Source organism: Pimephales promelas, chromosome 13, assembly GCF_988280905.1.
Source record: "Pimephales promelas chromosome 13, fPimPro1.hap1.1, whole genome shotgun sequence".
Lineage (NCBI taxonomy): Eukaryota > Metazoa > Chordata > Actinopteri > Cypriniformes > Leuciscidae > Pimephales > Pimephales promelas.
Genome location: NC_142781.1, coordinates 3,281,472 through 3,309,163, shown reverse-complemented (window position 1 = coordinate 3,309,163; position 27,692 = coordinate 3,281,472). Strand labels below are relative to the sequence as shown.

Genomic DNA, 27,692 nt, shown 5'->3' with positions numbered 1-27,692 from the left:
TGTGTATACCTGTGTTGTTATACCTGTGTTAGTTCGAGTGTTTACGATCAACTCTCGCGATCACCTGAGGTGAGGACGTACAACAGCGCGCTTGAGAGCTTTTGAGAGCAAGTCCTGAAATTATTTATCATATCACTTTATTATGGGTTATTTACAAATATCATAAAATAGAAGGCCGAATTTCCGATTCAAACATGTAAGGCTGAATGACATTCAAAACAGCGGTTTCTCTCACTCTCTCAGCCCTTCTGCTTAGACCGACTACCAGGTATCAAGTGACGCCCTCATCCAAAGGCAGGGCGGGGATATGCAGCTCATTTGCATTTAAGGTTGTATACACCAAAACAGCTCATTTTTAAACAGGCCCCAAAAATGACATTTTCAAATGGTTATGATGAATTAACTGTGGGGTATCTTCAACTGAAACTTCACATTCTGGGGACACCCGAGACCAATATTACATCTTGTAAAAAGGGGCATAATCAGTGGTGGAATGTAACGAAGTACAAATACTTCGTTACTTTACTTAAGTACATTTTTCACGTATCTTTACTTTACTTAAGTACAATAAATAGTGCCTACTTTTTACTTTTACTTCGTTACATTTTGCAGCAATTATTATACTTTCTACTCCACTACATTTCTACAAATTCTGTTACATTTTCGTTACATTTTCTGATCAGTTTTTCCCCTGCCAAAACGTAATCTGACCGTCCGTTCGTTGCACGTTTGTCTCACCAGTGACGTTTGGTTGCCATAGATACAGTATATCAACCCGGTCACAATAAATGCGTCTAACACGCAGTGTGTTTATCGTGCAACTCATTCGCGAAAATTTGTTTTTACGTGCATAGGAAACACACCGTGTGTAATATATGTTTGGTTTGGTTAGGATTATGGCAAGCCAAGAGGTTCAGAATTACACCATAAATGAATCGCGTTTACTGCCAAACATAGTTATTAACATATAGTAAGGATAAGCATGATATTGCCTAATTGCAAGCTTGTTTCAGAAATGGTGACATTTTTTTCCCATCATTATTGAACATCATTATAGGAGTAGGCTATTAGGTTGAATGAGTTAGAATTAAATGTTTTATTAATCATTAGAAAATAGACATTAAGATAATAAATTGTTATGCAAGTACTTTTACTTTTAATACTTAAAGTACATTTAAAATAAAGTACTTTTTACTTTTTACTTAAGTATGGTTGTCATTGTGTTACTTCTACTTTTACTAAAGTAAATATTTATCTGGGTATTTGTACTTTTACTTAAGTACTGAGATTCAGTACTTCCTCCACCACTGGGCATAATAGGTGCCCTTCAATACTGAATCAAAAGCACCTCATTTGTAATTGAATGCGTTTGATGACAATTTTATGATTATGGTTACACTTAAAATAGTAACAAAATAGATGAGATGATAAACACTTGTACCATTAATCGTACCCAGCATATGTAGAACTGTGAGACATTCAAACTGACCAATCAGAAGATTACAACCACCAGATTTATTGTAAAGAAAATGTGCATACAAACTTGAAAATGTTTTAAATATGCATCTTTCGGCAGGAGGTAGAGGTCTGAGCTGGACAACCGTGACTGTTTTGTCACATTTATAGTGTTTCAGTTCATTGTGAAGAAGCACGTGTAGCTGTAGACGTTTATCCAGCGTGGTTCTGCAGAAGATAACACAGCGTTTCCGAGTCTACATGATGAGGACGTGTTTGCGGCGGTGTGATTGCACAGTAGCTCGCAGCGCGTGTGTGTATTGCTGAAATGGTGTCTGGACACAGTGTGGTGTGGACAGCTGTCCGGCTCTCATGAGTTCACACACCGCATCCAACATGGCCTTCAGCTGGGCTTTATCTGCGCAGAGAGAGAGAGAGACCCTCAACACAACAAAGAACATTACGATGTTAAACCATATGGGCTGCTGAAGCTCTACAGAATTTCTTTATTAATGTTGGCGTTACCTGTCCTGTGGTGTCTTTTCCACTGGGTCAGCCAGAAGCCCTTTAGAGTCACGTTATGGAATATAAAGGATTTCTGCTCGGGAGTGAATGGAATATGAACGTTAGATGGTTTTTGTTTTGCTTTTGAGGAATGCTCTGGGTTCAAGACAAGTTAAAGGAGTAGTTCACTTTTGAAATAACTTTTGCTGATAATTTACTCACCCCCATGTCATCCAAGATGTCCATGTCTTTCTTTCTTCAGTCGGAAAGAAATTAAGGTTTTTGATGAAAACATTCCAGGATTTTCTCCATATAATGGACTTCAATGGGAACCAAACGGTTCAAGGTTCAAAAGACAGTTTCAGTGCAAACTGTTCAAAGGGCTTTAAACGATTCCAGACGATGAATAAGGGTCTTATCAAGCGAAACGATCACTCATTTAATAAATATATAACAAAGTTTAAGTTTTATACGCTCAAATGCTCGCCTTGCTCTGTACTGTGACGCACGTTTGTGACTCTCCTGTTCGGACTCGTTCATCAAAATAAACAAATCTTTTTCCGAGTCATTTGGTTCATTCAACGAACGACATGAACAAATTGACTCGGAAAAAGATTTGTTCATTTTGATGAACGAGTCCGAACAGGAGAGTCACACAGAACAGAGTACGGCGAGCATTTGAGCTTATAAAACTTAAACTTTGTTTTTGAACTACTCCTTTAAGCTGACGATTACCACTTATTTGCAGTAATTGACCACCTTTACGGTAAGGTTAGGAACAGGTGTGTGTGGTGCGGGTCGATTTAAGGGTGGGTTAAGGTGTCAACCGTGTAATTACAAATATAGCCTACAATGTAAAAACTTATATGTACACAATACATTCATTGTATCAAATTATTAATTTCAACGTAAGTACATAGTACCTAAAGCCACTTAATATAAAGTAATAGTAATCGAATTCAATAATTATCGATTCATCATTTAATTACTTACTGATGAGTTAATCCTCTACATTAGTTAATAGTAGTAGCTGAAGTGTTAATACTGAAGTGTTACTCAATATTATTGTGTTTGGAAAGTCTCAGACACTGTGGTTCTGATCCAGAAAGAGTGAAATATTATGAGCATGAGCATCATATACTCACCGCAGGGATCTGGAGGGGTCTTTTGGCCATCCCTCCGTATGTGACCATTGTGCCTCCGTTACTGAAATAAAAGAGGATTCATTGATCACACTAAACTGCCCTCAAAGCGCAGCACATACGAGTACTTACTCGAGATTAGACAACACAAGTCCTCCGCTCAAGCCTCCTACACAGTTCAGGCCCAGTTTAGGTTTGGGAACCTCCTACAAAAAAGCAACGTCTGAGTTTAAGCAATTCTGTCGAAATCACTGAAACCCAACTGTTGCAGAAGAGCAGAATCCCCAACCTCGAAGACCCGACGAAGCCCCGATGACATCACTTCCTCTTCAGTCACGACATAATCGGCTCCCAGTGACTGCAGCTCATCCATCAGCTCAGCACAGTTTGGTCTGAGTTCAAGAGATAGCGTAAGAAATCCATTTCAAGGAGGACTGTATATACGCAGATTATCACACAGTACCGGTCTCGGATGATGTTGATGGTTTTGAGGCCCAGTGCTGCGGCGATCTGAATCACAGCCTGTCCCACTGCACTGTTCGACGCGTTCTGGATCACTGTACAACCTATCGCAACAAATCATGGTCATGGTCTTCTCTCTGTAAAACAGAAATGCTAAAGCAAGTTTGAGTTTTGGTACCGGGGGCGAGTGTTTGGAAGTCGCTCAGCATCCTGTAGGCGGTGCAGGGGTTCACGAAGACAGTGGCGGCTCCCAGAAGAGAGATGTCTTTAGGAACGGGCATGAGCTCGTCCTCTTCACACACAGCAGCTGTCCTCCATGTACCTGACACACACACACATGCACAACGTCACTAAATGATCTAATGATGCAGCGGTGTCTTTACCTAGGACAGCTTTAAACTGTGATCTGGTATCCCAGACAGCAACATAGTGTCGGATAACACCTGTACCAGATGTGGGCCGGATCTGAGCCGACACTGTCTGGGTAAGCCGGACTGTATCCAGTAAAGGCGGGCATACACTGTGCGACTTCACTGCTCACACTATACGTCTAATATCTGCGATAACCCCCTGGATTGCGCCTATTTACGTGCATGTATCCAGGGATATTTTTAAAACAAGCATCTGCTATCAGTATCAAGATGATTTAGTATTTTCAATTTATGCATTTAATTATTATTATTATTATATTATCATTATTAGGGGAGGCCTATAGGCAAATTTTACTATTAAATTGATCCGCTGTTATAATTAATTTGCCACGCAATATTTTCACAGCACATAACCAACGTGCTGTGCGGATAATAAAATAATAATCTTACTCCTCATTAAAAATTGTCTAAAACATTTAGGTCGATTACAATGAATTATATATAAAATAACTATTAACAGTCTATAATATGTCCGAACATTGCCATTATTAATCATCAATGAAAATTAAAAACAGGTTTATTTCAAAAACATTGTTTGACAAAATAATAAAAGAGGTGTTACATATCAGGTGGCTTGAAGACGGTGGGTAATATTATCCATTTTGCAACACGAACTGGAGGTAAGCAACAGTAATTTGTAGCTCGTTTTTATTTTTATTTTATTTTTGCTGCAGATGAAATGGTTAAACTTCTGTTTTCGCGCAGGTGCAGTGAGGGAAAAAACACTGAGTTTAGGGCAATCGGTTCGTAGCTTTGCTTCAACTGTGCGATATAGTCACGAGGAGCGACCAAAATTTCTGACATGCCAGAAATTCATCCGACCATCCGATTGTCGATCGTGAGAGGTTAATCGCCTCTCGTTTCTCCCTGTGCACTGCACGAACACTGCACGACAAACGACGCACGACAAAGCTGAAAATCGGTCCGACACGAAAATGAGTCGCACGAGTCAGAATTCGGCTCAAAATCGGACGAAAATCGCACATATGCCGGCCTTTAAGAAAGTTATTTTTCTATGGCCATGAAAGTGTTCTGAAGTCATCGACTCAAGTGTTCACTGGACGAACAGCTTAAGTGATTATAATATTAATTAATTCTGATCCAAATATTGATAATTAATTATAACCAGTTATGATTAGTTATTCATATTTCCCTTGAACTGATTTGCTACAATAATGTCCATTTTTGGTAAGTTGCATGGAAACGTCTCGCTTACGGGAACCCCCATTCTCCGTCATCCGACGTAACTCGGAGTGACTACGGACTACGAAAGGGAACGTCTCGGTTACGAATGTAACCCTCGTTCCCTGAGTAGGGAACGGAGACGTTACGCCGTATGACAGAGTATGGGGGTCCCCCATTCTCCGTCATCCGACATAACTCGGAGTGACTACGAAAGGGAACCAATGCATATGAAGTGTATTTTTTAGGACATGATTTAAGGTGTTAAGAAGGTTTCAGCCAATGAGAGAGTCGTTTATTGAATGACGTCAGTCAGTGCCTAGTCAGTAAGAGACGAACGAAATATGAATGCTCGGTAACACTTTACAATAGACCCCTTCACGGTTGACGTCACAGAAAAAAATGCGGTGCGCAGTGCGCATGTCGGGGTCAGAAAAGTTAATTCCATCGTGCTGTAACCATAGTTTAAACCAGCTACCGGAGAATTTCTCGTCAACATGCCTACTTGTTGCGTCGATAAATACTAACTTGCGATAAATACTAACGATAATATACCTACTATGGTTTTTGTTTTATGTATTTTTACATCGGCTATGTACACTGTGCATGCTTGTTCTAACCGTGTGTTGTGTCTTAATGAGTTTTTTTATGTTTTCTTTTTTTTTTTTTACATCACGCACTGACGCGATTTCCACACATCTCAGCGATAATTGGTGAAATGACAGACACACGTTTAGTTTAGCAATAATGACCCTGGAGGAAAGGTGACGGATGCTGGGTAAGTGATTAGTAGCCTAGTCGTGACAGTTTTCTAGGGAAATATAACCATCAAGTCAATCAGTCTACAGTGCATCCGTCTCCAATATGATAAATAATTAACGTTACCCTGCCATGCAGGTGCAATTTGCAGTATGGATAGCCTTGCTTCCCGCTTGTTGATCACGACCCAGGCTTTGTATAGAGGTCTTTTTCCCCTGGCGCTGGCTCGGTAAAACCTCCACTTTTAACACACAAAAGTCATCGCTTATATACCGTCTGAACATGCCCACAAACTACGTAATTATACGCGTCTAGCGATTTGTAGGGTATTACCCGTGCGATCGGAGTGCAATCTCAAGCGCGTGTCATGTTTCTATGGCAACCAAAGCAGAGCTTCCGCCAAACCGCGCTTTACATTTTCTGCAATGTTTATAATAATATAAATGAACCGTCTTGTCTAATCTTAAAGTTTTGGTGGTCAGATTCAGACTCAATGAAGAGCAGAGAGCACAGATATGATCAAGCTGAACAAGCAACAAACAATCGTTATTCAAAAGGGCAAACAGTTAAAGTTATTAAGCGAGTTAACTCGAGTCAGAATGTAACGTTACATGTGCAAGGTTGCATTTGTCATCCATCACCGTGACATCAAGTGGACTTTTAAAGCTGAAATAATGAGTGGATTAAGCTTGGAATAACGAGAGAAATAACGTGGTAGAACTTTCTTGTCGGTGGATTAATGCAGTCAGTAACGAGACGACGGCTACTAAAATTAGGTAAGACAAAAAGTTTTATTTTTCGCAACTCGTGTGAAATAATATGTGACAATCGGGTCCAGTCGGGTTTGTGTCTTCCTGCCGGGTTCGGGTCCAGTTTTCAAATAATAGACGGGTCCAGGTCGGGTCCGGGCAGTACGTTTATGTCATTTCTCGGGTCTGCACGGGACCGGGTCCAACTTTTGAAATGAACGACGGGTCCGGGTCGGTTCGGTGTAGCACATTACGGGTCTCGTTCGGGTCGGGCATGAGTTTTTGGACCCGTGAAAACCTCAAAGACAGTGCATAACTTGACACAATATCATGCCGGTCTATAAGCCACGCCATTTTTCTGACCCCATGCTGCGCGCGCACCCAACTAAGGATTCCAATCAATGTGTACAAACATTGAAGGGGTCTATAAGGTTCGTTAGTTAACATTAGTTAACTACATTAGTTAATATGAACTAATAATGAATAGCACATATACAGCATTTGTTAATCTTTGTTAATGTTATTTTCAACATTTACTTGATTAAAATCTTGTTAACATTAGTTAATGCACCGTGAACTAACATGAACAAACAATGAACAGCTGTATTTTCATGAACTAACATGAACAAAGATGAACAAATGCAGTAACAAATGTATTGCTCATGTTAGTGCATGTTAGTAAATACATTAACTAATGTTAACTCACAACCCTTATTGTAAAGTGTTACCGAATGCTCTGGTGCAGAAGACTAATAGCTCAATCTTTCCCTCGGAAGTGGTTTTATGTGAGCGAGTTAATGACAAAAATGTAAGTCGTTTATTTCCTTTTATCTTGTGATGTTATATGCGTTTAAAGCAGATTTGTGTACTTTACCGAGTTATCACGAGCTTTGCTTGCGCACCATCGAGGCAGCTCGCGTTAGCGCCTAAGCGCCAAATTCATCCTTTATGTTTAAGTAATGCATGGTGTAAGATATCTGGATGGTGATTTATATGGTTATTTGCCTATGTTTGCGTAAATATTGTATTATGTGCTGTTTCATATACGTTACTGCCTGAAATGACACTGTAATGGCGTCCTACATAACAACTAATTCCATGTGCGTCCCTTGAATGCCACCCTGCGGATTATCTAGGAACTGCAATAACTTCAATAATGTTACTAGTTCTATTGCCTTGATGAATATTATTGATTTAGCTGTATCTCTAATATTATTGTTATTCTGTATTATTTTCAGACCACTTACTGTTACCACTCACTGTTCCTATTCAACTTGAATCAAGAGTAAACTACAAACTCTGCTGCAAACTCTGAGTCGTATGTGTTCTTACCGACACACCAGTGCGGATACAAATCCACCTACTCCAGTAATATACAGTGCTTAATTAAACCACAAAAACATAAGGTTTTGATGTTGAAAAAGTCAATAGCTCCTTACCAAAGCCAGCATCTATGGGCACGACCCAATCACCAGGTCGGAGAGATGTGACATCACTGCCCACCTCCAGCACCTCTCCCACGCCCTCATTCCCCCCCACCGCTGGGACGGGGACCAAGATTGGGTACGACCCTTCAGAATGGACACACGTAACCCGTTATAGTCAGTTCACCACGTTCAGTCTCCAAAGCAAGATTAGAATATAATATCAATCCATTCTCTGAAGTAAACAGCACTGGAGAGAACGGCTATCAGAGCAGACATGAAGACTTTACCCTGGATCATGTTCACGTCTGCAGGATTGACCGGAGCTGCGAGCATGCGGATTCTCACGGACCCGTCTTTCAGCGGAGGCAACGGCAGCTCCTCCATCCTGAAGACAAACGACCGATCACAAGTGTCCCGCAGTTAACCCAACGCTCACCAGACAGCACGACATATACAGTCTACGCTACAATACACCAATATTTCAAGTGTTTCCAGAGGTTTTTTTGGGGGAAAATGGAAAAATGAAGGGGTCCCCAGACAGCAAAATAGTGTCGGTCCAGATCCGGCAAACATGGCCCAGATCTGGGCCGACACTATGTTGCTTTCTGGATCTGAATTCTTCAATATTCTCTAATGTAATCTCAAAAGAAACACCACCAACAACAAAAACACAAACATTTGTTTCAGATGCTGGACAATGCCAATCATGATTGTCAAGCTCTACCTGTCCATTCATTTGGCATCCATTAGTTTGAATGTCACCGCCTGTTAGAATAGAATAGAATATACTTTATTGTCCCCTAGAGGAAATTTGTCATGAACTCAAAGTGCGTGGTGCAAAGTAGTAGCTGCCATTACAAACAATAATACACATAGTAAAACAAATACCAGCTAAAGACGTACATGTAAACTACACACACACTCATGACACATCTAACAAAAAAAATAAAAAAATAACAAACAATATTAAAACAACAAGCAGAACACCAAGTTATTGCACACTTCTCATTCCTCCTCGTACAAATCTAAAAATTTTGATTTAAAATTTTGACGAAGTTGGGTATAAAAGAGCATTTGTAACGGTTCAATTTGGTTTTTGGAATTCTGAACCTCTGTTATTCTGTTATTCATTCATCACATCTAAAAGTCACACTTACATTATCTGCAGTACGACATTAGCCAGACAGCAGCACAGTGTCGGCCCACATCTGGTACAGAACATGAGGAATCCAACAGTCCCAGATGTGGTCCGACACTATGTTGCTGTTTGGGAATCCACTGCTATGATGAACGAATACGAGTGGATAAAGAGACAGATATGCCCGTACCTCAGAGTATCGGTGTTATGCGAGTGCTCTCTGTAAACTACAGCCGAGCAGTGGTGAGTCTCTCTCCGCACGGGACAGCATCTCTGACGGACCGTCCCGCCATAGGCAGCTCTGAGCAGACTTCTGATGAGCATGACTCCTTCCCCTTCTCTAACCGGGATTTTAAAGGCTGCCGACATATGTACACTGGTGAAAAAATGTGCACTTCCTTTTAATACTTCTGCTTTCACTTTTTCGAACAGGAAACCACACGTAGTTAACTGATTTTTTTTAATGAAGGCAGTTTTTTTCTCTTCATGCATTTGCGTAGAGGCGCCATTAGCGCCCACCACTCATTACAGCCGCGCAATTTGGACCCAATACTCAAATAAACAAGAAAAAATGTTTTAGATTGGCCTACAAGTCACATTTTTGATATGACAGAAAAACTAGGCCTAATACTTAACTATAGTCTGAATATAAAGTCAAAGTGTTATTAAAGGAGAGTAATAAAATAAGAACGAATAAACATAATTACAAGCAATGGCCAAAAGCTAATTTAATAGAACAAATATGAAACAGATTAAATTGTTAAAATAATATGAAACAGATTAAATTAAAGCTTTAATATTTTCAGGTCAAGATTAAGATCAAATGTAAAATAACAGTTATTTAAATCCAGGAGGATTTTTGGTGTTATAAATATAGTTTATTCTGAGACAATTTTTTCATTATTGCTCTATCAGCTTTTACATAGGCTACTTAAAATCTGCCTATTTGTGATAATTACCCCCAGGGTGTAAAAATTGGGTGAAAAAACCCCCAAAATTTCTGCCGATATTCATGAGGGTGTGTTGTTGAATTTTTGTGTTTATTCAGGGTTATTAAAACATTTGGCCTTTTCAGATCCCAGGGAGGAAAAGTGCAAAAAGAGTGAAGATGTCCATGAAATCTAATAAACCCACGTCTGGCTTCTTTAAATAAAGGGGGAAAGACTAGTTAGTTTGCCAGCACATTGTAAAGCCAGTGTCAGGCGTCTGTTCTGGAGTCAGGGTAAAATGAAAAGCATCTATTGCTCAATATAATGATTTCGACACAATGGATGGAAACACACAGCAGTGCACTCAAAGGGGATATTTCTTTATTTTGAAATACTGATCATTACACAGTACATGTAATCACTCCATGCAAAAACACACACACACACACTCAGAAACCTCACAGAGAAGAATGCCATCCCTTCCCATGAGTGTGTGGTTCACGTCCGTCCATTGGTGATTCCTCAAGTGTAGTTTGATATTTTGGGCTACATTCACACCGAGGTCACATTGAAATCTGTTGTTCAGTTTGATCTGGCCTACTTTCTTACATCTGACTTTTCCCCAGACAGCACCCTAGTGTCGGCCCAGATCCGGCCCACGTCTGGGAAACGTGGACTCCACATGTGGGCCGACACTATGGCCGTTTCTCAATATGCGTACTTGTCTCAATATGACTTGTGAAACGTCATCAATCGCTGCCGAAGTACCGTTCCAATTCAAAGTTCGCATCTAGCCAAGTCCACTTCAAATCCCCGGACGTGTTCTTAATCCGCCCCGTTTACCGAGGATGCATCGAGAGGTGACTTGTGTGGACTTGAGATAGCCAGGTATCCCAGAATGCACCTCGCACCAACCAGCAAGCGTAAATAGGAGAGGAGAAAATCCGCGAAATATCAAAATACTACTGTTATTGAGTCATGAAATGTAATTTTAAGAGTGTTTCAGGCAAGAATGTGGTTGTTTAAATCTCAAATCTGTAGTTTATTTATAAAGATAGCGCCTATATTGTAAAATGCATCTGACGTTTTCGGAGTTCTGACATCCAAGCCTTCAGCGGACACTCAGCGAGATCAACCCCGACTGGAACAGCTTTTCCTCGGCTAGTGCTTCTGACGTTTGCCGCCGGCTCTGATCTCTCTAGTCTAGTGGATAAACCTTGACGTATAGCTCGTCTTGTGTAGAAGTCTATCTTTAGTCTCATTAACCCTTGTGCTGCATTAGATTTTTAACACCGTTGAGTGCATTAAGGACCAAAAATGGCCACATATTAAACATTGCCTAAAATATGATATATTATTATTATTTTCCACTTTTACCAAGTTAAATCTTTTAACCAGCATCAGTCCTCATCATAACTACCAAAAATGTATTCAATTTCAGGATTTTAACCCTTTAATTACCAGTTTTGTTTGCGAAACCATCGAGGAAAAAACACAAAAATTCAATTATTTTCAATAAACTAAATGCAAAGAGAAAACTTTAGATTTGGATTATCTTTGCAAAAAATCCCACTTAGCGCGTTAGAGACCAAAAATGGCCACCTATTAAACATTGCCTATTGCCTAAAATAAGGTGCATTTCCACCCATAGGGAATAAATATGTAGTGACGTCATCTGGTGGAATACACTATATAATGCAAATATAATGCTTTTGCTTCAAAATGAAAGGATGTTTGTGCAAAAATCATGTTTCATGTATTACTGACAGCCTCGGATTTAAACAACGTTTTAATGGGTTTCAATGGGCCATTTTTGGTCTTTATGGTGCTGAGTGTTACTATTTGATCTACACAGTGCGTGTTATACATATTTTGCAAAATGGGATCACATTTTTTACATGTATCCAAAAAGTCACAATTTTGCCAAATTTCATACCATTTGCATTAAAACAGCCAAAATGGTCAAAGAAATTAAACTGCAAAAGACCAAAAATGTCCCTAATGCAGCATAAGGGTTAAACTATAATTTGTTCCATGGCGCAAAAAAAAAAAAAAAAAGTTTTTAAGGTTTCATGGCTATTTTTTTTATATCGTCTTCACTATATGAACAATAAAATAAAATGACATAACCCTGTCTCTGTTTGATAAATGTCAATAAAAATCCAATCCAATGAAAACAAAAAGATCATGTTCATTTTGTTATAAATATATGCAGTGAAGAGAATCGCGTTGCCTGAACCACATGGCCATTAGGCTATTATAGGCTATGTTGTTTTTTGTTAATGAAGAGTCAGAGGGGTGTTTTATAACATATTTCGTCTTATTGTTGATGAAAAGATGCAGAGTTGTAGCAAATTTCGTTTTATTGTTGCCTAAAATATAGAGTAGAGCGTGCTGAGTGACGCGATTAAGTACGCTCTGTTCCATTTGCAGAAGAACCGGACTTGCGTCCTCACATCCTCGGGAGTTCGTTCTCCGGAGTCGAACTTGCATGTCTGAACAACCAAGGACGCAAGTCCGAAGTCTGCGTACTTGGTATTGAGAAACGGCCTATGCTTCTGTCCGGGTCGTTTTGATATTTCGAAGCGGAACTCATTGTGAACAGGCTGTAATTCATTAAAATGTTGTGTCAATGTAACGACTAGCTACAAGTTTATGAAGGTTGTTAAGTGTTTGGTAGATACACTTCAGTGTAGGAGTGTAGATGATTAACGAACTATGATTGTGTCCCGATTCAAGTCACTCGCTCTTCAACAGCTTTGCGGAGGCTTTGGATGTCAAGATCTTGATGTTTTACCACAGGTTCTTCACATCACTGTTTTGGTTTCAGGTCTTTCACGCACAGATACACAAGTTACAAACTACAGCATAAAAAGTTGGTACTCTTAACAATGAGGTTCCCTTTGTTAACATTAATTTCAACTCGTTATTAAATAGCTGCATCTATTAATGTTTTTAATGGACTTGAGCTAAAATGAACTAACATTGAATCATTTTATTTTTATTAAATAACATGAACAAAGATTAATACATGGTGTAATACAAATGTATTGCTCATTGTTAGTTCATGTAAACGCATGAACTAAAGTTAACTAATGGGACCTTACTGTCAAGTAAAAAGCTTTATAAATGGTTCCCCAATGACATCAGACTGGTTTGAACTGGTTTTCTACAGTCTTTGATTTGTCCAGCTGTTTGTTTTTCGTGTTAATATTCCTTGTGTTATTTGGCTATTGACCGAGACTGTGTTTGGTTAGAGGTGTGTGTGTGTGTGTGTTTAACTGGCAGGGCAGGTGAGCGGTTGGACTCCTCTGAGCTCCAGGACTTTGTTCATCTGAACCTCCAGAGTCTTCCCAGCTTTGGTGATCTTCACACTCCTCATGCAGCCTTTAAACGGTGTGTTTACAGTGAGTCCAAACTGCTTCAGGCCCTCTACAACAAACACACACACCAGCTCGCTCATTTATTCAAGTATGTGAACGTTTCTGTCCGCTAAGATGATTTAAACACCAGTTAAATGTATACAAACTGAAACTGGTCTGTTCCTAATTTTTAAACTTCTGTATTTTGGGATTTTTCCAGCTAACTCCTCCTTTATAATACCTTGCTAAAAGAGTTACAATTTCACTTGTCCTGAAGAGGCTTTAAAATCATATTAGTATTTGTAATTTTTTCATAACAATGTTTAAATAAACAACAGTTCTCAGGACTGCTGTCATGACATGAGGTTTTTCAACAGAACTGTGTTCCTTGGGTGTGAAGTGTTTAGGGTGTAAAGGAGAACGAGCAACAAAATGATGGGTTGGAGAGTGTCATTATTGACATTGTTCAATAGTCTTCTCTACTGACTGTCTTCGCCACATCTAATGTAACTCTGCTGCTGTTCACGGTCAGGGACTATTTTTTTCCAGCGAAAGGAAGGCTTTTAGTGATTTTACTTCATTGATACATATTTTTTGGCTTTAATATTTGTATTGTGTGGTAACTGTTTTATAAAAGCAATAAGGTACTCGAGACTAGTGGTGTATCTTGATAATAACAATGCCCTTCAGCCGTGACTTGTTCACGATACAGCACAGCCTCCCGTACCTTATAGAGAGCCTAAGTCCCGCCCCTCCGCTTCCGGCTCATGGGATCTTATTTCGGAAAAATATGAATGGCAGTCAATGGCGAGAGACAACTTATCTTTTATTCCGTCTGAACTGTGCCCTGAATTTCACATATGATGTCTGTCAATTTAAAAGATCATTCTGAAAGTCAAGAAAGTCGCAGTTTGTCATAAAACAGAAGAGAAACATTTAGTTTTATGTGAAAATCGCTCAATGGAATACATCTCTCGGGAAGGGAAACATCGAGCGAGATTCGCTGCATGTGTGTGTGTGCAGTCTGGTACAAAACACTCAGGCATGACGGTGTGACGTTACGATTCTAACGTAAGACTATAGAAACAATGATAGAAGTTAGCTTCAGTAAAGTTAGCTTCTGTTAGCTTGATTAAAGTTAGCTGCTGTAAATTTAGCTTCAGTAAAGTTAGCTTCAGTAAAGTTTACTTCTGTTAGTTTCAGTAAAGTTAGCCTCAGTAAAGTTAGCTTCAATAAAGTTAGCTTCTGTAAGCTTAAGTAAAGTTAGCTTCAATTAAGTTAGCTTCTGTTATCTTCAGTAAATTTAGCTTCAGTAAAGTTAACTTCAGTAAAGTGAGATTCAGTAAAGTTTACTTCTGTTAGCTTCAGTAAAGTTAGCTTCAGTAAAGTTTACTTTTGTTAGCTTCAATAAAGTTAGCCTCAGTAAAGTTAGCTTCAGTAAAGTTAGCTTCAATAAAGTTAGCTTCTGTTAGCTTAAGTAAAGTTAGCTTCAATAAAGTTAGCTTCTGTTATCTTCAGTAAATTTAGCTTCAGTAAAGTTAACTTCAGTAAAGTGAGCTTCTGTAAAGTGAGCTTCTGTAAATTTAGCTTCAGTAAAGTTAGCTTCAGTAAAATTTGCTTATGTTAGCTTCAGTAAAGTGTGCTTCTGTTAGCTTCAGTAAAGTGAGCTTCAGTAAAGTGAGCTTCTGTTAGCTTCAGTAAAGTGTGCTTCTGTTAGCTTCAGTAAAGTGTGCTTCTGTTAGCTTCAGTAAAGTGAGCTTCAGTAAAGTGAGCTTCTGTTAGCTTTAGTAAAGTTTGCTTCCGTTAGCTTCAGTAAAGTTAGCTTCAGTAAAATGAGCTTCAGTAAAGTGAGCTTCAGTAAAGTTAGCTTCAGTAAAATTTGCTTATGTTAGCTTCAGTAAAGTGAGCTTCAGTAAAGTTAACTTCAGTAAAGTGAGCTTCTGTAAAGTTAGCTTCAGTAATGTTAGCTCCAGTAAAGTTAGCTTCAGTAAAGTTAGCTTCAGTAAAGTTAGCTTCAGTAAAGTGAGCTTCTGTTAGCTTCTGTAAAGTTAGCTTCAGTAAAGTTAGCCTCTGTAAAGTTAGCTTCAGTAAAGTTAGCTTCAGTAAAGTTAGCTTCATTCATTGAGAGAAAATGTGCTCCTTTGGGGTTTGTAGTCTTTGTAATTATGTATTTTCACAGTCTTATACCTCAACAGTTTTACATCAAACTGCAACTTTCTTGATTGTAAAATGTATCTTTTAAATTGACAAACGTCATATGTGTAAATCAGGGCATAATTCAAACGAGATCAAGATATTTGTTGTCTCTCGCCATTGATTACCATACAATATTTATCCGAAATAAGGACTACGTCACCGGTAGACTACGTCACTGTGGCGACAGAGTTGACGTACCGGGGTATCCGCCCACATACACAGGGTCATTGGTGTCGGCGGAGGCGGAGCGCACGTCTGGACTCGCCGCCTCGGACCGCCTGCCGTCCACCACGAGCTCCAGCCGGTGCTTCAGCTTGTGGGCGGAGACACTGTGCCACTGTCCGTCACAGAGCCCCGCCTCCTGCCCCCGCTCGTGCACGGCGGTGAAGCGGCCCTCTCCGTTATCAGCGTGGAAGAACAGCTGCACAGACACTCGCATTAACAAACCGCTCAGAAATAAACAACTGAACACAAAAGGACAATCTAGATGACCTTTCCATTGACGAGCTCGATGCCCAGTCCGTCCATCTTCTGGCTGCTGACGCCCAACAGGACTCCGGTGCCCTGCGCCGTCCTGAACTCCAGATCCACCGACACCTCGTTACCCACTCGATACGCGCTCACTGTACGCACACACAACCAGCACTCTTACGGTTTGCAACACAAAATCCAAACACTTGAGGTCAGGAATCAGATACTTGTTCTACAATTTTAATTTTGATTCCTCTTATTTCAAGCATTTCAATGTGATTTTAAGCCATTCAAGCGTGAAACGACTCGTGCGCTGTTTTCACTAGCTGCGTTTCCATTACCCTTCAATTTGCGCGAATTGAAATTGCGAAATGAAAATACGCTCAATGGAAACACGTCAATTTCGCAAAAACTCCCGTTTATCGCAAAAAAGTTTTTACGCTCGCATGAGGAGGTTTTTCAGGCAATTCGAAAAAAGTATTTTTTCCGCAAAACTGCAATGGAAACAGATTTTGCGCATTTACAGTCACCTGACTTAGAAGATGGAGTGTGATTTAGGTCCGTGTTCGCAAATAATAATAATAATTATCATCATTAGCCTATTATAACATTTATTAGGCTACATATGTAGAAGACGATTTTATCCAAAAATCACACGTGTAACAGTATATTGAATCAGTGCGACTCTTAAAGTGACAGCAGCCTAATATCCATGCTGCTGTCTCTATAATAACACTAAGCAATGTAATATATATTTTATTTATAAATATCTGAATACCTGAACATCTGAAAAAACAGATTATTTAATCGTACCTTTGTACAGTTCGATCTATTTGTTGCGAATGCTACTTTTTAATGCTAATTTGAGTGTTTATTGTCTTTAATGCTTGAAATCTCTATTAGTTAAGCTAGTTTCAGTTTTTCTATGGTATTTTTCAAAGTGTTCTTTTTTTTGTTCATGATATTCATCTATAATTAAATAAATGTTTTAACAATAAGACTAAATGTGAATGAAATGTAATTTTTTTGTGTGTGTGCGTGTGTCTTACTGGAATTGAAATCGATAAGCAGAACCGAAATAGGAATTGGAGTTGTTCAAATTCAATCGATACCCAACCCCACTCACACTTCCACATGTGCTCCAGTACGTTTTTTTAAATGACTGGCTGTAGAGGAGTGAAATATTGAGCCTCACCAGCTTTGGCGTAACCTGTGCCATCAAAATAAGTTCCTTTCTCTGGGTTTGCGAAACAGGATCCCACGCGATAGCTGGATGTGGGCGTCTCCATGTCCAAGGCCTGACCCATCATCCTGAAGTTCCTGATGCAAGCGTCGATACTGTACAGCACCTGCAGAAGCACAGGTGCATGTGTGTATTACAATGACGTAAGCAGGGTCATGTAGCCTTCAGTGGCCACAAAAGGTGTCTGACTCTTATGAATGTGTTTTTGACGCGTCACACTCACAGGCCCGATGCGTTTGGTGGTGTAGTTGAGCGGTAAGCCGCCCACATACAACATTCCCACCACATCCAGAATATCGGCTTTCTTGGGGCTGGTGGTGTGTTTGGAGTAGAGGCCGTCGATCGTGAGGATCCCTCTCTGCTTCTCTCTCGTCACGCGGATCTACACACAAAGAGGACACACACACACACACGTTCAAATGTTTGGGGTCATGAGATGTTTATGTTTCTAAAGAGTCTCTTCTGCTCACCAAGGCACCATTTATTTGATCAAAAATACAGTAAAAACAGTGAAATATGAATGCAATTTAAAAAAAGCTGTTCTCCATGTGAATATAGTAAAGTGTAATTCATCGCTCCAGGCTTCAGTGTCACATGATCCTTCAGAAATCACTCTAATATGAGTATCTGATGATCAAGAAACGTTTCTGATTATTATCAGTGTTGAAAACAGTTGTGCTGCTTCATATTTCAGTGGGAACCGTCATACGTGTTATTATTATTCAGGATTCTTTGATGAATTATTTAATTGAAATAAAAATCGTATGTCACATTATAAATGTCCCTTTTGATCAATTGAATGCATCCTTGCTGGATAAAAGTATCAATTCATAAAATCTTAAAGGGTTAGTTCACCCAAAAATGAAAATTCTGTCAGTATTTACTCACCCTCATGTTGTTCCAACCCCGTAAGACCTTCGTTCATCTTCACAACACAAATTAAGATATTTAAGATATTAAGATCGCTCCTGCGTACAGTCCGTAGGCTTCTTGAGGAAATGACACTTGATGGCATTGAAAAGTCATTAAAGCCATCGTTAAAATAGTCCAAGTGACTACAGGGGCTCAATCTTAAGTTTATCAAACGACGAGAACACTTTTTGTGCGCAAAAACAACAAAAATAACGACTTTATTTCAACTATTCGTTTATTTCTCCCTCTGCGCGAGTCAGGTTACTAGTTTAATAGCGTAAGCTTCTGTTATTGTACGTCACACGCATCACACACACATGACCAGCGTCGGCCAATAGTGAGCCTACGTGTGACGTAGCTCTACGCAATCACACTACGTTAACTGACTACAGGCCCATGGAGAAGGAAGTGAATAGTTGAAATAAAGTCGTTATTTTTGTTTTTTTGCGCACAAAAGTGTTCTCGTCGTTTGATAAACTTAAGATTGAGCCCCTGTAGTCACTTGGACTATTTTAACGATGTCTTTAATGACTTTTCGAGGCCATCAATTGTCATTCCCTCAAGAAGCCTATGGACTAGTATACAGGAGTGATCTTAATATCTTAATTTGTGTTGCGAAGATGAACGAAGGTCTTACGGGGTTGGAACAACATGAGGGTGAGTAAATACTGACAGAATTTTCATTTTTGGGTGAACTAACCCTTTAAATGCAGCGTTCTGGCTAAATATAATTGCATAAAGTATGTTTCTGTCCTAACACGACGTATGAATCTCCTCTACCTTCACAGAACATCAGGCAAAAGCTTTCCTCTCAGTGTCATGCATCAGGGGTCAAAGGTCAAAAGCCCTGACCTTGTGCCACTGGCCGTCGTTGATGATGCGTGGCACGCTGACGGAGGTGTTTCCGCTGCCCAGGTCGAAGCTCAGGTGAGCCATGCCCTCCTTCAGCTGGACGGTGGCGAAGTCAGCGTGGTTAATCCTGGCCATGTAGAACACCAGACCAGAGTCCGCCTCGGTGCGCACCTCGAACTCCATCAACAGCCTGACACACACACACACACACACACACACACACACACACACACACACACACACACACACACACACACACATGAGGAGGAGGATGAAGATGAGAAGGAGGAGAAGGAGGAGAACTCACTCACCTGTTCTTAACCTTTCTGTCATCAAACTCAAAGGCCATGTGACTGTTTCTGGACAGACCAAACTGTTTGGCCAGTTCCAGGACGACAGGCTCCGCCTCTGCTGCACACGACACCTGTGATTGGACAGAGCACATGTCAATCAAACATTCCAAAACAGTTCTGAAACACCAAGACGGCAAAAACACGAAGGCGTCAGTGTTACAGTGTTATTATAGTACTTTTAATACATAGATATGTATATAAAGGCTAGATATCTCGTCCGCGCTGCTGGCCAATGGAGGTCGACGTCAGCACCTGGCGGCCATCTTGTCACAGGCAGCTCGCTCACTGGTAACATTGTTTTAATGGTGCATGTACTTTTTAAATCACCGTAACTTGCTCAATTTTCTACCGATTTTCAAACGGTCTGGTTTGTTATAAACGGCAGAGATGTAGTTATGATACTGCATACTTATGAATAATAAGTGTATAAATAAATAATCACCCAGATAATTATAGCCACGTTAATAACGTTTGTAAGAAACCAAACCGTTTGTAAATCCGTCAAGATTTCAACGAGATAAGAGTATTTCTCACATCAGATACCACCTAGCCCGCCAGAAAGCCTGTGTGTGACAAGATGGCCGCCGGTGATGACGATAAACACTCCGCCGGGAGACATCTAGCCTTTATATCAGTGTTGTAGTCGAGACCACCTCACTCGAGTCCGAGTCGAAACCGAGACAAGAGAGAGTCGAGTCCGAGTCAAGACCGAGTCCATAGAGAGTCAAGTCCGAGACCAGAGACGGTCGAGTCCGAGTCGAGACCGAGACCAGTGAGGGTTGATTACCTAATTTACTTTTATTTACTTAGAGAAATCCTTTTTTTTCACTGAATTTACTTAGAGTTTAAAAAATATGATCAGTTTAGGGTAAAAAGGCCACATAGAAGGTGGTGTTAAAAGTAATTTTATTACAATTTGTCATGCGCAGTTGCGCACTAGAAAATCACCAATCACTGGGCGTGTCAGTCAATTTAAAGAAATATTTTATTAACATACATTAATAATCATGAAAAATATTTTGAATTGAACTCGAGTGGACTCGGGAATAAGTCCGAGTCCTAAAAAAAAAATTTCGAGTACGAGTCAATTCCGAGTCCATGACATGGCCTTTATATAGATGTTAATCGATAGAGTTTGGTTTAGGGTTAGTTGCATGTAATTATGCATAATTTATAGTTATTACTACAGTGACTACATGTAACATGTGGGACAATGACACTGTAAAATAAAGTGTTGCCAAAAACACTGTACAACAACTAATCCTAAAGCATGGGTTTGACAGATGCTGTTGTGGAGTCAGCAGATGGAGCCAGAGCACAGCCGATGGAGGTGTGTGTCCTCGCTGGTGAGCTATTGAGCTGTCTTGTGAGATAAAAGAGCTTGTTGAACAACACTGGGACTCAGAAATCAAAAGCTGCAGAAACAGCACAAGCATCGTGAAGCAGATGAAAGCTCAAACGCCCCAAAGATGTGTGTTTCAGAAGTGCCTCTGAACCGCAGTGTTCACGCTATAGTGTGTGTGTGTGTGAGTAGGTTAGTACCGCGGGCTCTTTGATTGGCGTGTCTGGGAGGGGCGTGGCCTGGGTGAGGGGTGTGGCCTGTGTGTAGCAGAGAGAGACAAAACAGCTCAGCTTTTACAAACATCACTCATGCCTGTCATTAAAGCATTGGAAGAGAAAGAGAATATCATCACACACATCATCATCCAACAAACCATCACAGCAATCCTAGAGCGTGCGGGAAAAATTTGCAGTGATAATGAATTCAGCTCTTAGTTTATCCATGGAAACCCAGACAGCAAACTGACATTGAATCAACGTGGAAACGACGTCTCTCATGACATTGAAACAACGTTGATTTTGCTCATCGAATTAACGTTGAACCAACGTCAGACGCGGCATTCTTCAAAGCTAAATGAAAATCGAAAATTGGTTTGCTTTCATAACGTTGAAACAACGCGTTGATTTCAAGTTGATTTTCCGTTAGTTTTGAAAGAATGACGCGTCTGACGTTGGTTCAACGTTAATTCGATGAGCAAAACAATGTCAGATCAACGTTGTTTCGATGCCATATTTCCACGTTGATTCAATGTCAGTTTGCTATCTGGGAACACAAATGGTAAACGGCTCTGGGGGAAACGCATGTGCCAACATTCACTACACATTCAGCTCTGGACTTGCCCATCTATATATGCATAGAGCAGTGAACTTTATTTACAGGAATCACACAGGACTCTCTACCCACAATGCCTTTGTCAGGAGGACGTACAGTGGAGGCTGGTGGTCGAAGGCGGGCTGCTTCTGTGGGTGTGAGCGCTGGTTTGGCCGGAGCCTCTTCTTCCTCTTCCTCCTCTTCCTCGGGGATCTCGGGCGGGGCTGGAGGCGGGGCCAGGTCAGGGCACTGACCAATCTCTGCGTTCTCAAAGGCCACGGGTTGGGAGAAATCCACCGGGCTGTTTCATTGACACACACACACACAACACACAGCTCACTTGAGGGAATGATGACACAACCTGACTCCAATCAGGTGAATAATGAACACAGTTATGAGCAAGGACAGACTCATTTAAATGAGTGCGGTAGAGGGCAATGGGGTTCGCTCGAGTGGAAAAGACCACTGGCAGAGATTCATACTCCTCATTAGAGCAAGAAAAACTGTGATTGTTAAAGTCATCCAGCGTTTAGCTTATGACTGCACCTCAAAACTGCAAACAAGACCTTTAATCTACAGCCACGGGAGGCTGGGAAAATGGGTCAGTGTTTACAGCCGTCGGTGGCTTTCTCGCTACAGCGCGATCCAGCCGTGACACACTGCAGTGAATGAGCTCTGGAGGTTATCTGCCACATTTATCTCCAGCTGCTAAAGGTGACCTCGCTAATGTCTTTGCCATGCTACTATCTGTTTAACACACTTGCTAACTTTGCTGTTCGGAGAAATCTGCTAGTGCTAAGAGTGAACAAAACTAGTTTTACCAACCAAGAGGAACGCCAAACTTATGCATGTATTTGCATTGAAGGGTTAGTTCACCCAAAAAATAAAATTAATTTCTCCCCCTCATGTCGTTCCAAACCCGAAAGACCTTCGTTCATCTTCAGAGCACAAATGAAGATATTTTTGATGAAATCTGAGAGCTTTCTGAACCAGCCATAGACCACAACGTCACTGCAACTGTCTTTCAAGGCCCAGAAAGGTAGTAAAGACACTGTTAAAATAGTCCATGAGACTCCAGTGGTTCAACATTAATGTTATGAATATGAACAGGGCTTGACATTAACTTTTTTGCTCACTAGTCAATGTGGCTAGTGGTTTTCCAAAATTACTAGCCACACAGCACTTTTACGAGCCACATTTTTGTTGTTGGAAAATTATGTTTTATTTGATTCAAGTTGGCAATGAGGCTTAAAACGTGCAAAAATGTACTAATGTTATCATTAGCTCTGGTTGTAAAGCTGCTTTTTTGAAAACATGCTGTCTATTAGGATAAACACATAAAATAGCTTCTTATAGACCCCTTTTGCGTCGACGTCACAGTTACGTCACGGCGCTAGCTGGAGGCAAAACAAAGTGAAAACTGGAGGCGGCCAATGCAAACCAGCACAGATTCATCTTATTGTGTTGTTTGGTGCAAGTATCAATGAAAAATGAATATGCTGTATCTGGAATTTTTATTTCTAGAAAATTATTCACATGATTAAAATCGCACCGTAATGTCACCCCCCCACCCCCCCAAATAACGACTTTATTCAACAATCTCTTCTCTTCCACGTCATTCTCCAACACAGCTGATGTAGTGTAAACGCAGCGCTTCCAGGTTCTGCGTCAGAACGGCGGCTCATTATTGGGCGACGCTGGTCATGTGATCACCACGACACGCGTGTAATGCTGACGCAGGAGCCGGCCAATAATACGTCAATTTACACTAGTTGGAGAATGACGTGGAGGAGAAGAGATTGTTGAATTAAGTCGTTATTTGGGGCGGTTGCGCACAATATGTATTCATAAAATTTAATGTTAAACCACTGGAGTCACATGGACTATTTTGATGGTGTCTTTACTACCTTTCTGCCTATGGCTGGTTTGGAAAGCTCTCAGATTTCATCAAAAATATCTTCATTTCTGTTTTGAAGATGAACGAAGGTCTTTCGGGTTTGGAATTACATGAGGGAGAGAAATTAACGACAGTAATGTCATTTTTGGGTGAACTAAACCTTTAAGCCAAATAACATCTCAGGTTACGACTGTAACCCTAGTCCCCTGAGAAGGGAATGAGACGATGCGTCGAAAGGGAACTTCAATGTGTAAAGGTCCATTCACACCAAGGATGATAAACATATCCACAAGTTTCCGAGGGGCGCTCCTGTAAAAAATAAAGTGGGTGAAACTTCCGGTGAGGCGGCGGAAGCAGCATTCCAATGGTATTTTGTGTGTTAGTTAGCGAAGAGGCTAGCTGTTTTTCGGAGAATTATTTTACTATTTAAAGACGCAAATCTTTATGAGCGATGTCGTTACGGAGCTCAGGGACAACATGTGCTGTTCGCGGTTGTATGTATAACCGGACTAAACTAATTCAGTGGCTTAAACGGGATTGTTTTGAACATAAGCTGAAAACGAAATCAGAGTGATCCTGCCAGAGCCCGTCTCTGATCCTGCCAAAGACTGTAGTTTCCATCACCTCCCAAAAGACTACGAATCTTCCTGTGTACATTTGTTTAAATTCTTAATGTTCTATAAACTCTCTCAGCATGTGATTGGCTGTTTGCTACTGATGTTACTCCTAAACTCAGGATCAAAGCCTGTGTTGACAGAATACCAAATGTGCCAGTTAATGTATTAAGCAGCACATTCATTTATAATTTTGAATAAACTCCAAAGCACAATGACTAAGTGTGTATTTTTTATTTTAATTGTTTGTCAGCTCGCACAACTGTCTGTCACAATGCCTTGATGAGTATTGATTATTAATAATGTTATTATAATACTCCCAATCAACTACTGCGGAGGGTAAAGGTACTGTTATTTCACCCTTTTGAATTTGGTTGAGGTTGTGTTCCCACATCGTTAGCTAGTTTGGATCGCTATAACCTGAATGACTGTCAACTGTTGAATGAACGAGTGTCAAGCATGTCAAATCGCGCTTTGTTTACTTCCAACCGGAAGTCGCGCCCACTTTTGACGCAAGGCCTCATGGGGCGTAGGAAACTTGTGGATAGTGCTAAAAATAGTTCACACCACAGCTGTACGATAACGATATAAGGAAACGTTATCATTGGAATCAATCACTTTCAGAATGATAAGACACTGACAGCCAATCAGAATCCATTCTAATTAAATCCATTTCACACATTTAAAATGGCAGACGACATCGTGGAGAAGTTAATGGCAGAAGTCAGCACATTCCAGCACTGTTAGACAAGTCAAGCCCCTTCTCAAGAAAATGGACATGGAAAACAATGGTTCCACAACATCGTCTTGCTTCCTCTGAGGTGGCGGTGAAAAGGTCTAGGTGTTGTGTCCACTATATTAGATTGTTAGATGGATTCGACTAGCTTCACTCTAAACACATCATGCTGAGGACATCTGCTGGTTAAAGCCTGTAAACGCAACTAGAACAGCAAAAACATGTTCAATGACGTACACACTTTCAAACCGCAACGCGAGATTCGAATAAACAGACGTTGTCATTCGTTGGAAAACGCAAATATAGTTTTCGTTATAGTTATCATCCTTGGTGTGGATGCAAATACAGTTATCGTTTTAGTTATCTTTATACTTATCGATCATTGGTGTGAACGCAACTATATTTATCTTTATAGTTTTCGTTCTCGGTGTGAATGTAAATATAGTTCTCGTTGTAGTTGTGGTTCTTGGTGTGAACGGCCGTTAAGAGTGATGTGTGGTTGTGCTGGAGTTTGTACGTACACAGTGTTGATGAGAAGGTTCCAGATGCATCCCTGAAACGGCACGTTGGGCCGCTGTGCGCCTGTCTCTATCTCGAGCGGGATGCCCCCGACGAAGAGCCGATGAATGCTGAGCGGTTGATCGCCGGGTAACGTCTGCTGCATGAGCGGCTCCTCGTCCACCTGCATGGAGAAAGATCTGCACACACACACACACAAGCTCCATCAGCTCTAGAGAGGCCTGAGAAACGGGGGCACGGAGAAACAGAGGGTGGCTTACGCTCCCGGGAGTCTCAGGATGCGCAGGGAATGCTCTCTCCCGTCGTGCAGGATCCCCCGCTCGGGTTTCCGGACAGTTCTGCGTACACCCCTGCTGCCCGTGAACACCACCACCTCCAGTGCGCCTTTATTCAGCATCACAGACAGGTACGGCTACAGACACACACAGACGGAGAGGAGAAATCAACCTCATGTTCCTGGTTTCTGCGCTGTGCTTTCAAACCTTTTTTTTTGATTGCTAGTGAGGGATTACAAGAGAGATCTCTCATTAGAAAGATCAGTGGAAATCTATTACAATTCACCTCATTTTCAAGGAGAAAATCTCATTGGTTACTCTTTATCTGAAGTCAAATTGGTCTACTCTGCTCTGATTGGTCAGATGGCTCAGTCTGTTGTGATTGGTCTACTCTGCTTTGATTGGTCAGATGACCCAGTCTGTTGTGATTGGTCTACTCTGCTCTGATTGGTCAGATGACCCAGTCTGTTGTGATTGGTCTACTCTGCTCTGATTGGTCAGATGGCTCAGTCTGTTTTGATTGGTCTACTCTGCTCTGATTGGTCAGATGGCTCAGTCTGTTGTGATTGGTCTACTCTGCTCTGATTGGTCAGATGACCCAGTCTGTTGTGATTGGTCTACTCTGCTCTGATTGGTCAGATGACCCAGTCTGTTGTGATTGGTCTACTCTGCTCTGATTGGTCAGATGGCTCAGTCTGTTGTGATTGGTCTACTCTGCTCTGATTGGTCAGATGGCTCAGTCTGTTGTGATTGGTCTACTCTGCTCTGATTGGTCAGATGGCTCAGTCTGTTTTGATTGGTCTACTCTGCTCTGATTGGTCAGATGACCCAGTCTGTTGTGATTGGTCTACTCTGCTCTGATTGGTCAGATGACCCAGTCTGTTGTGATTGGTCTACTCTGCTCTGATTGGTCAGATGGCTCAGTCTGTTGTGATTGGTCTACTCTGCTCTGATTGGTCAGATGGCTCAGTCTGTTGTGATTGGTCTACTCTGCTCTGATTGGTCAGATGGCTCCGTCTATTGAGATTAGTCTACTCTGCTCTGATTGGTCAGATGGCCCAGTCTGTTGTGATTGGTCTACACTGCTCCGATTGGTCAGATGACCCAGTCTGTTGAGATTGGTCTACTCTGCTCTGATTGGTCAGATGGTCCAGTAGCCTTCCTAAAGCGCAGCGATTGAACTCTAAAGACAGTAACAATCCCATTGATTTTGCCATTTAAATCCTAGCACAAGTCCGATGATGAAACATTGGAAAAACATTGGAAAAACTAGGAATATTCAAAAATATATAATAGGCACTTTAAGCAACTCACTGTAATGTATTTAATGCTTTTCCCATTTAATACAATAATGACTTTAAAGGATCTTTTAGGGCTAATTTCTCAGTCAAATTTGATGTGCGATTACTTCGATTAATTAATCGGCATATCGTGTAGTGTAAAAAAAAATATAATCGCTTGACAGCCCTAATTTCTTTTTAAATGTTTGCTTCCTTTACAAAGGGAACACCCTGAACACCCTGTTTGACAATATCTTTGAAGCACTTCACACAGAGAAAGCCAATCAGTAATGTATTCAGAGCCGGTAATCAGACAGACGGCTGTGAGAGCACACTCTCGCCCTCTCCACGCTGCACTGGAATTGAGGAGAGCGATGCGAGAGCAGACTCCTCTCTCCAAACCCTCGTCCGCACGCGGCGCAGGTGACCCTGGACTCGCCGTAAATTGGAGGAATGAATGAGGAGCAGTGGAGAAAACCCTTGGCCTCTCCGAAGCCGCACTCCTGCAAAATGACACCCACTTAATTTACGAGCGATAATGATTTTCAAAAGGTGGCGGTCCGGCACCCTCTCCTGGGAGGGCTATCGCAAATTGGATGCGATCCATCAAAACGGCGGCTTGTAAATCTATTTTTACGAACGGAGTATCACG

The 27,692-nt window shown here is 40.9% G+C and overlaps 2 protein-coding genes across 5 annotated transcripts in view; both read right to left on the bottom strand.

Annotated features, from left to right (window-relative positions):
- Positions 1-1,495: 1,495 nt before the first annotated feature.
- Positions 1,496-9,588, bottom strand: LOC120486940 (enoyl-[acyl-carrier-protein] reductase, mitochondrial). Its single transcript, XM_089118337.1, has 10 exons — positions 9,440-9,588; positions 8,399-8,496; positions 8,124-8,255; positions 3,742-3,885; positions 3,565-3,667; positions 3,391-3,493; positions 3,234-3,307; positions 3,105-3,165; positions 1,981-2,053; positions 1,496-1,873 (listed from the first exon to the last, which is right to left on the bottom strand). Exons 1-10 carry the CDS (start codon positions 9,571-9,573, stop codon positions 1,713-1,715), a joined length of 1,083 nt encoding a protein of 360 aa, XP_088974463.1. The 5' UTR covers positions 9,574-9,588; the 3' UTR covers positions 1,496-1,712.
- Positions 9,589-12,866: 3,278 nt separating this feature from the next.
- Positions 12,867-27,692, bottom strand: part of lama2 (laminin, alpha 2) — a 303,798-nt gene continuing 288,972 nt past the window's right edge. Inside the window, exons 55-65 of one of the 4 annotated variants that reach the window (XM_089118335.1) lie at positions 25,746-25,897; positions 25,488-25,664; positions 21,813-22,020; positions 21,110-21,166; positions 19,526-19,638; positions 19,215-19,404; positions 17,674-17,832; positions 17,403-17,556; positions 16,229-16,359; positions 15,935-16,157; positions 12,867-13,610 (exon numbers count right to left, since the gene is read on the bottom strand). In XM_089118335.1, coding sequence (XP_088974461.1) covers positions 13,456-13,610; positions 15,935-16,157; positions 16,229-16,359; positions 17,403-17,556; positions 17,674-17,832; positions 19,215-19,404; positions 19,526-19,638; positions 21,110-21,166; positions 21,813-22,020; positions 25,488-25,664; positions 25,746-25,897 — 1,719 coding nt within the window. In that variant the 3' untranslated portion in view covers positions 12,867-13,455. The remainder of the gene's footprint in view (positions 13,611-15,934; positions 16,158-16,228; positions 16,360-17,402; positions 17,557-17,673; positions 17,833-19,214; positions 19,405-19,525; positions 19,639-21,109; positions 21,167-21,812; positions 22,021-25,487; positions 25,665-25,745; positions 25,898-27,692) is intronic. The other 3 variants (XM_089118331.1, XM_089118334.1, XM_089118333.1) reach the window with 3 other exon arrangements.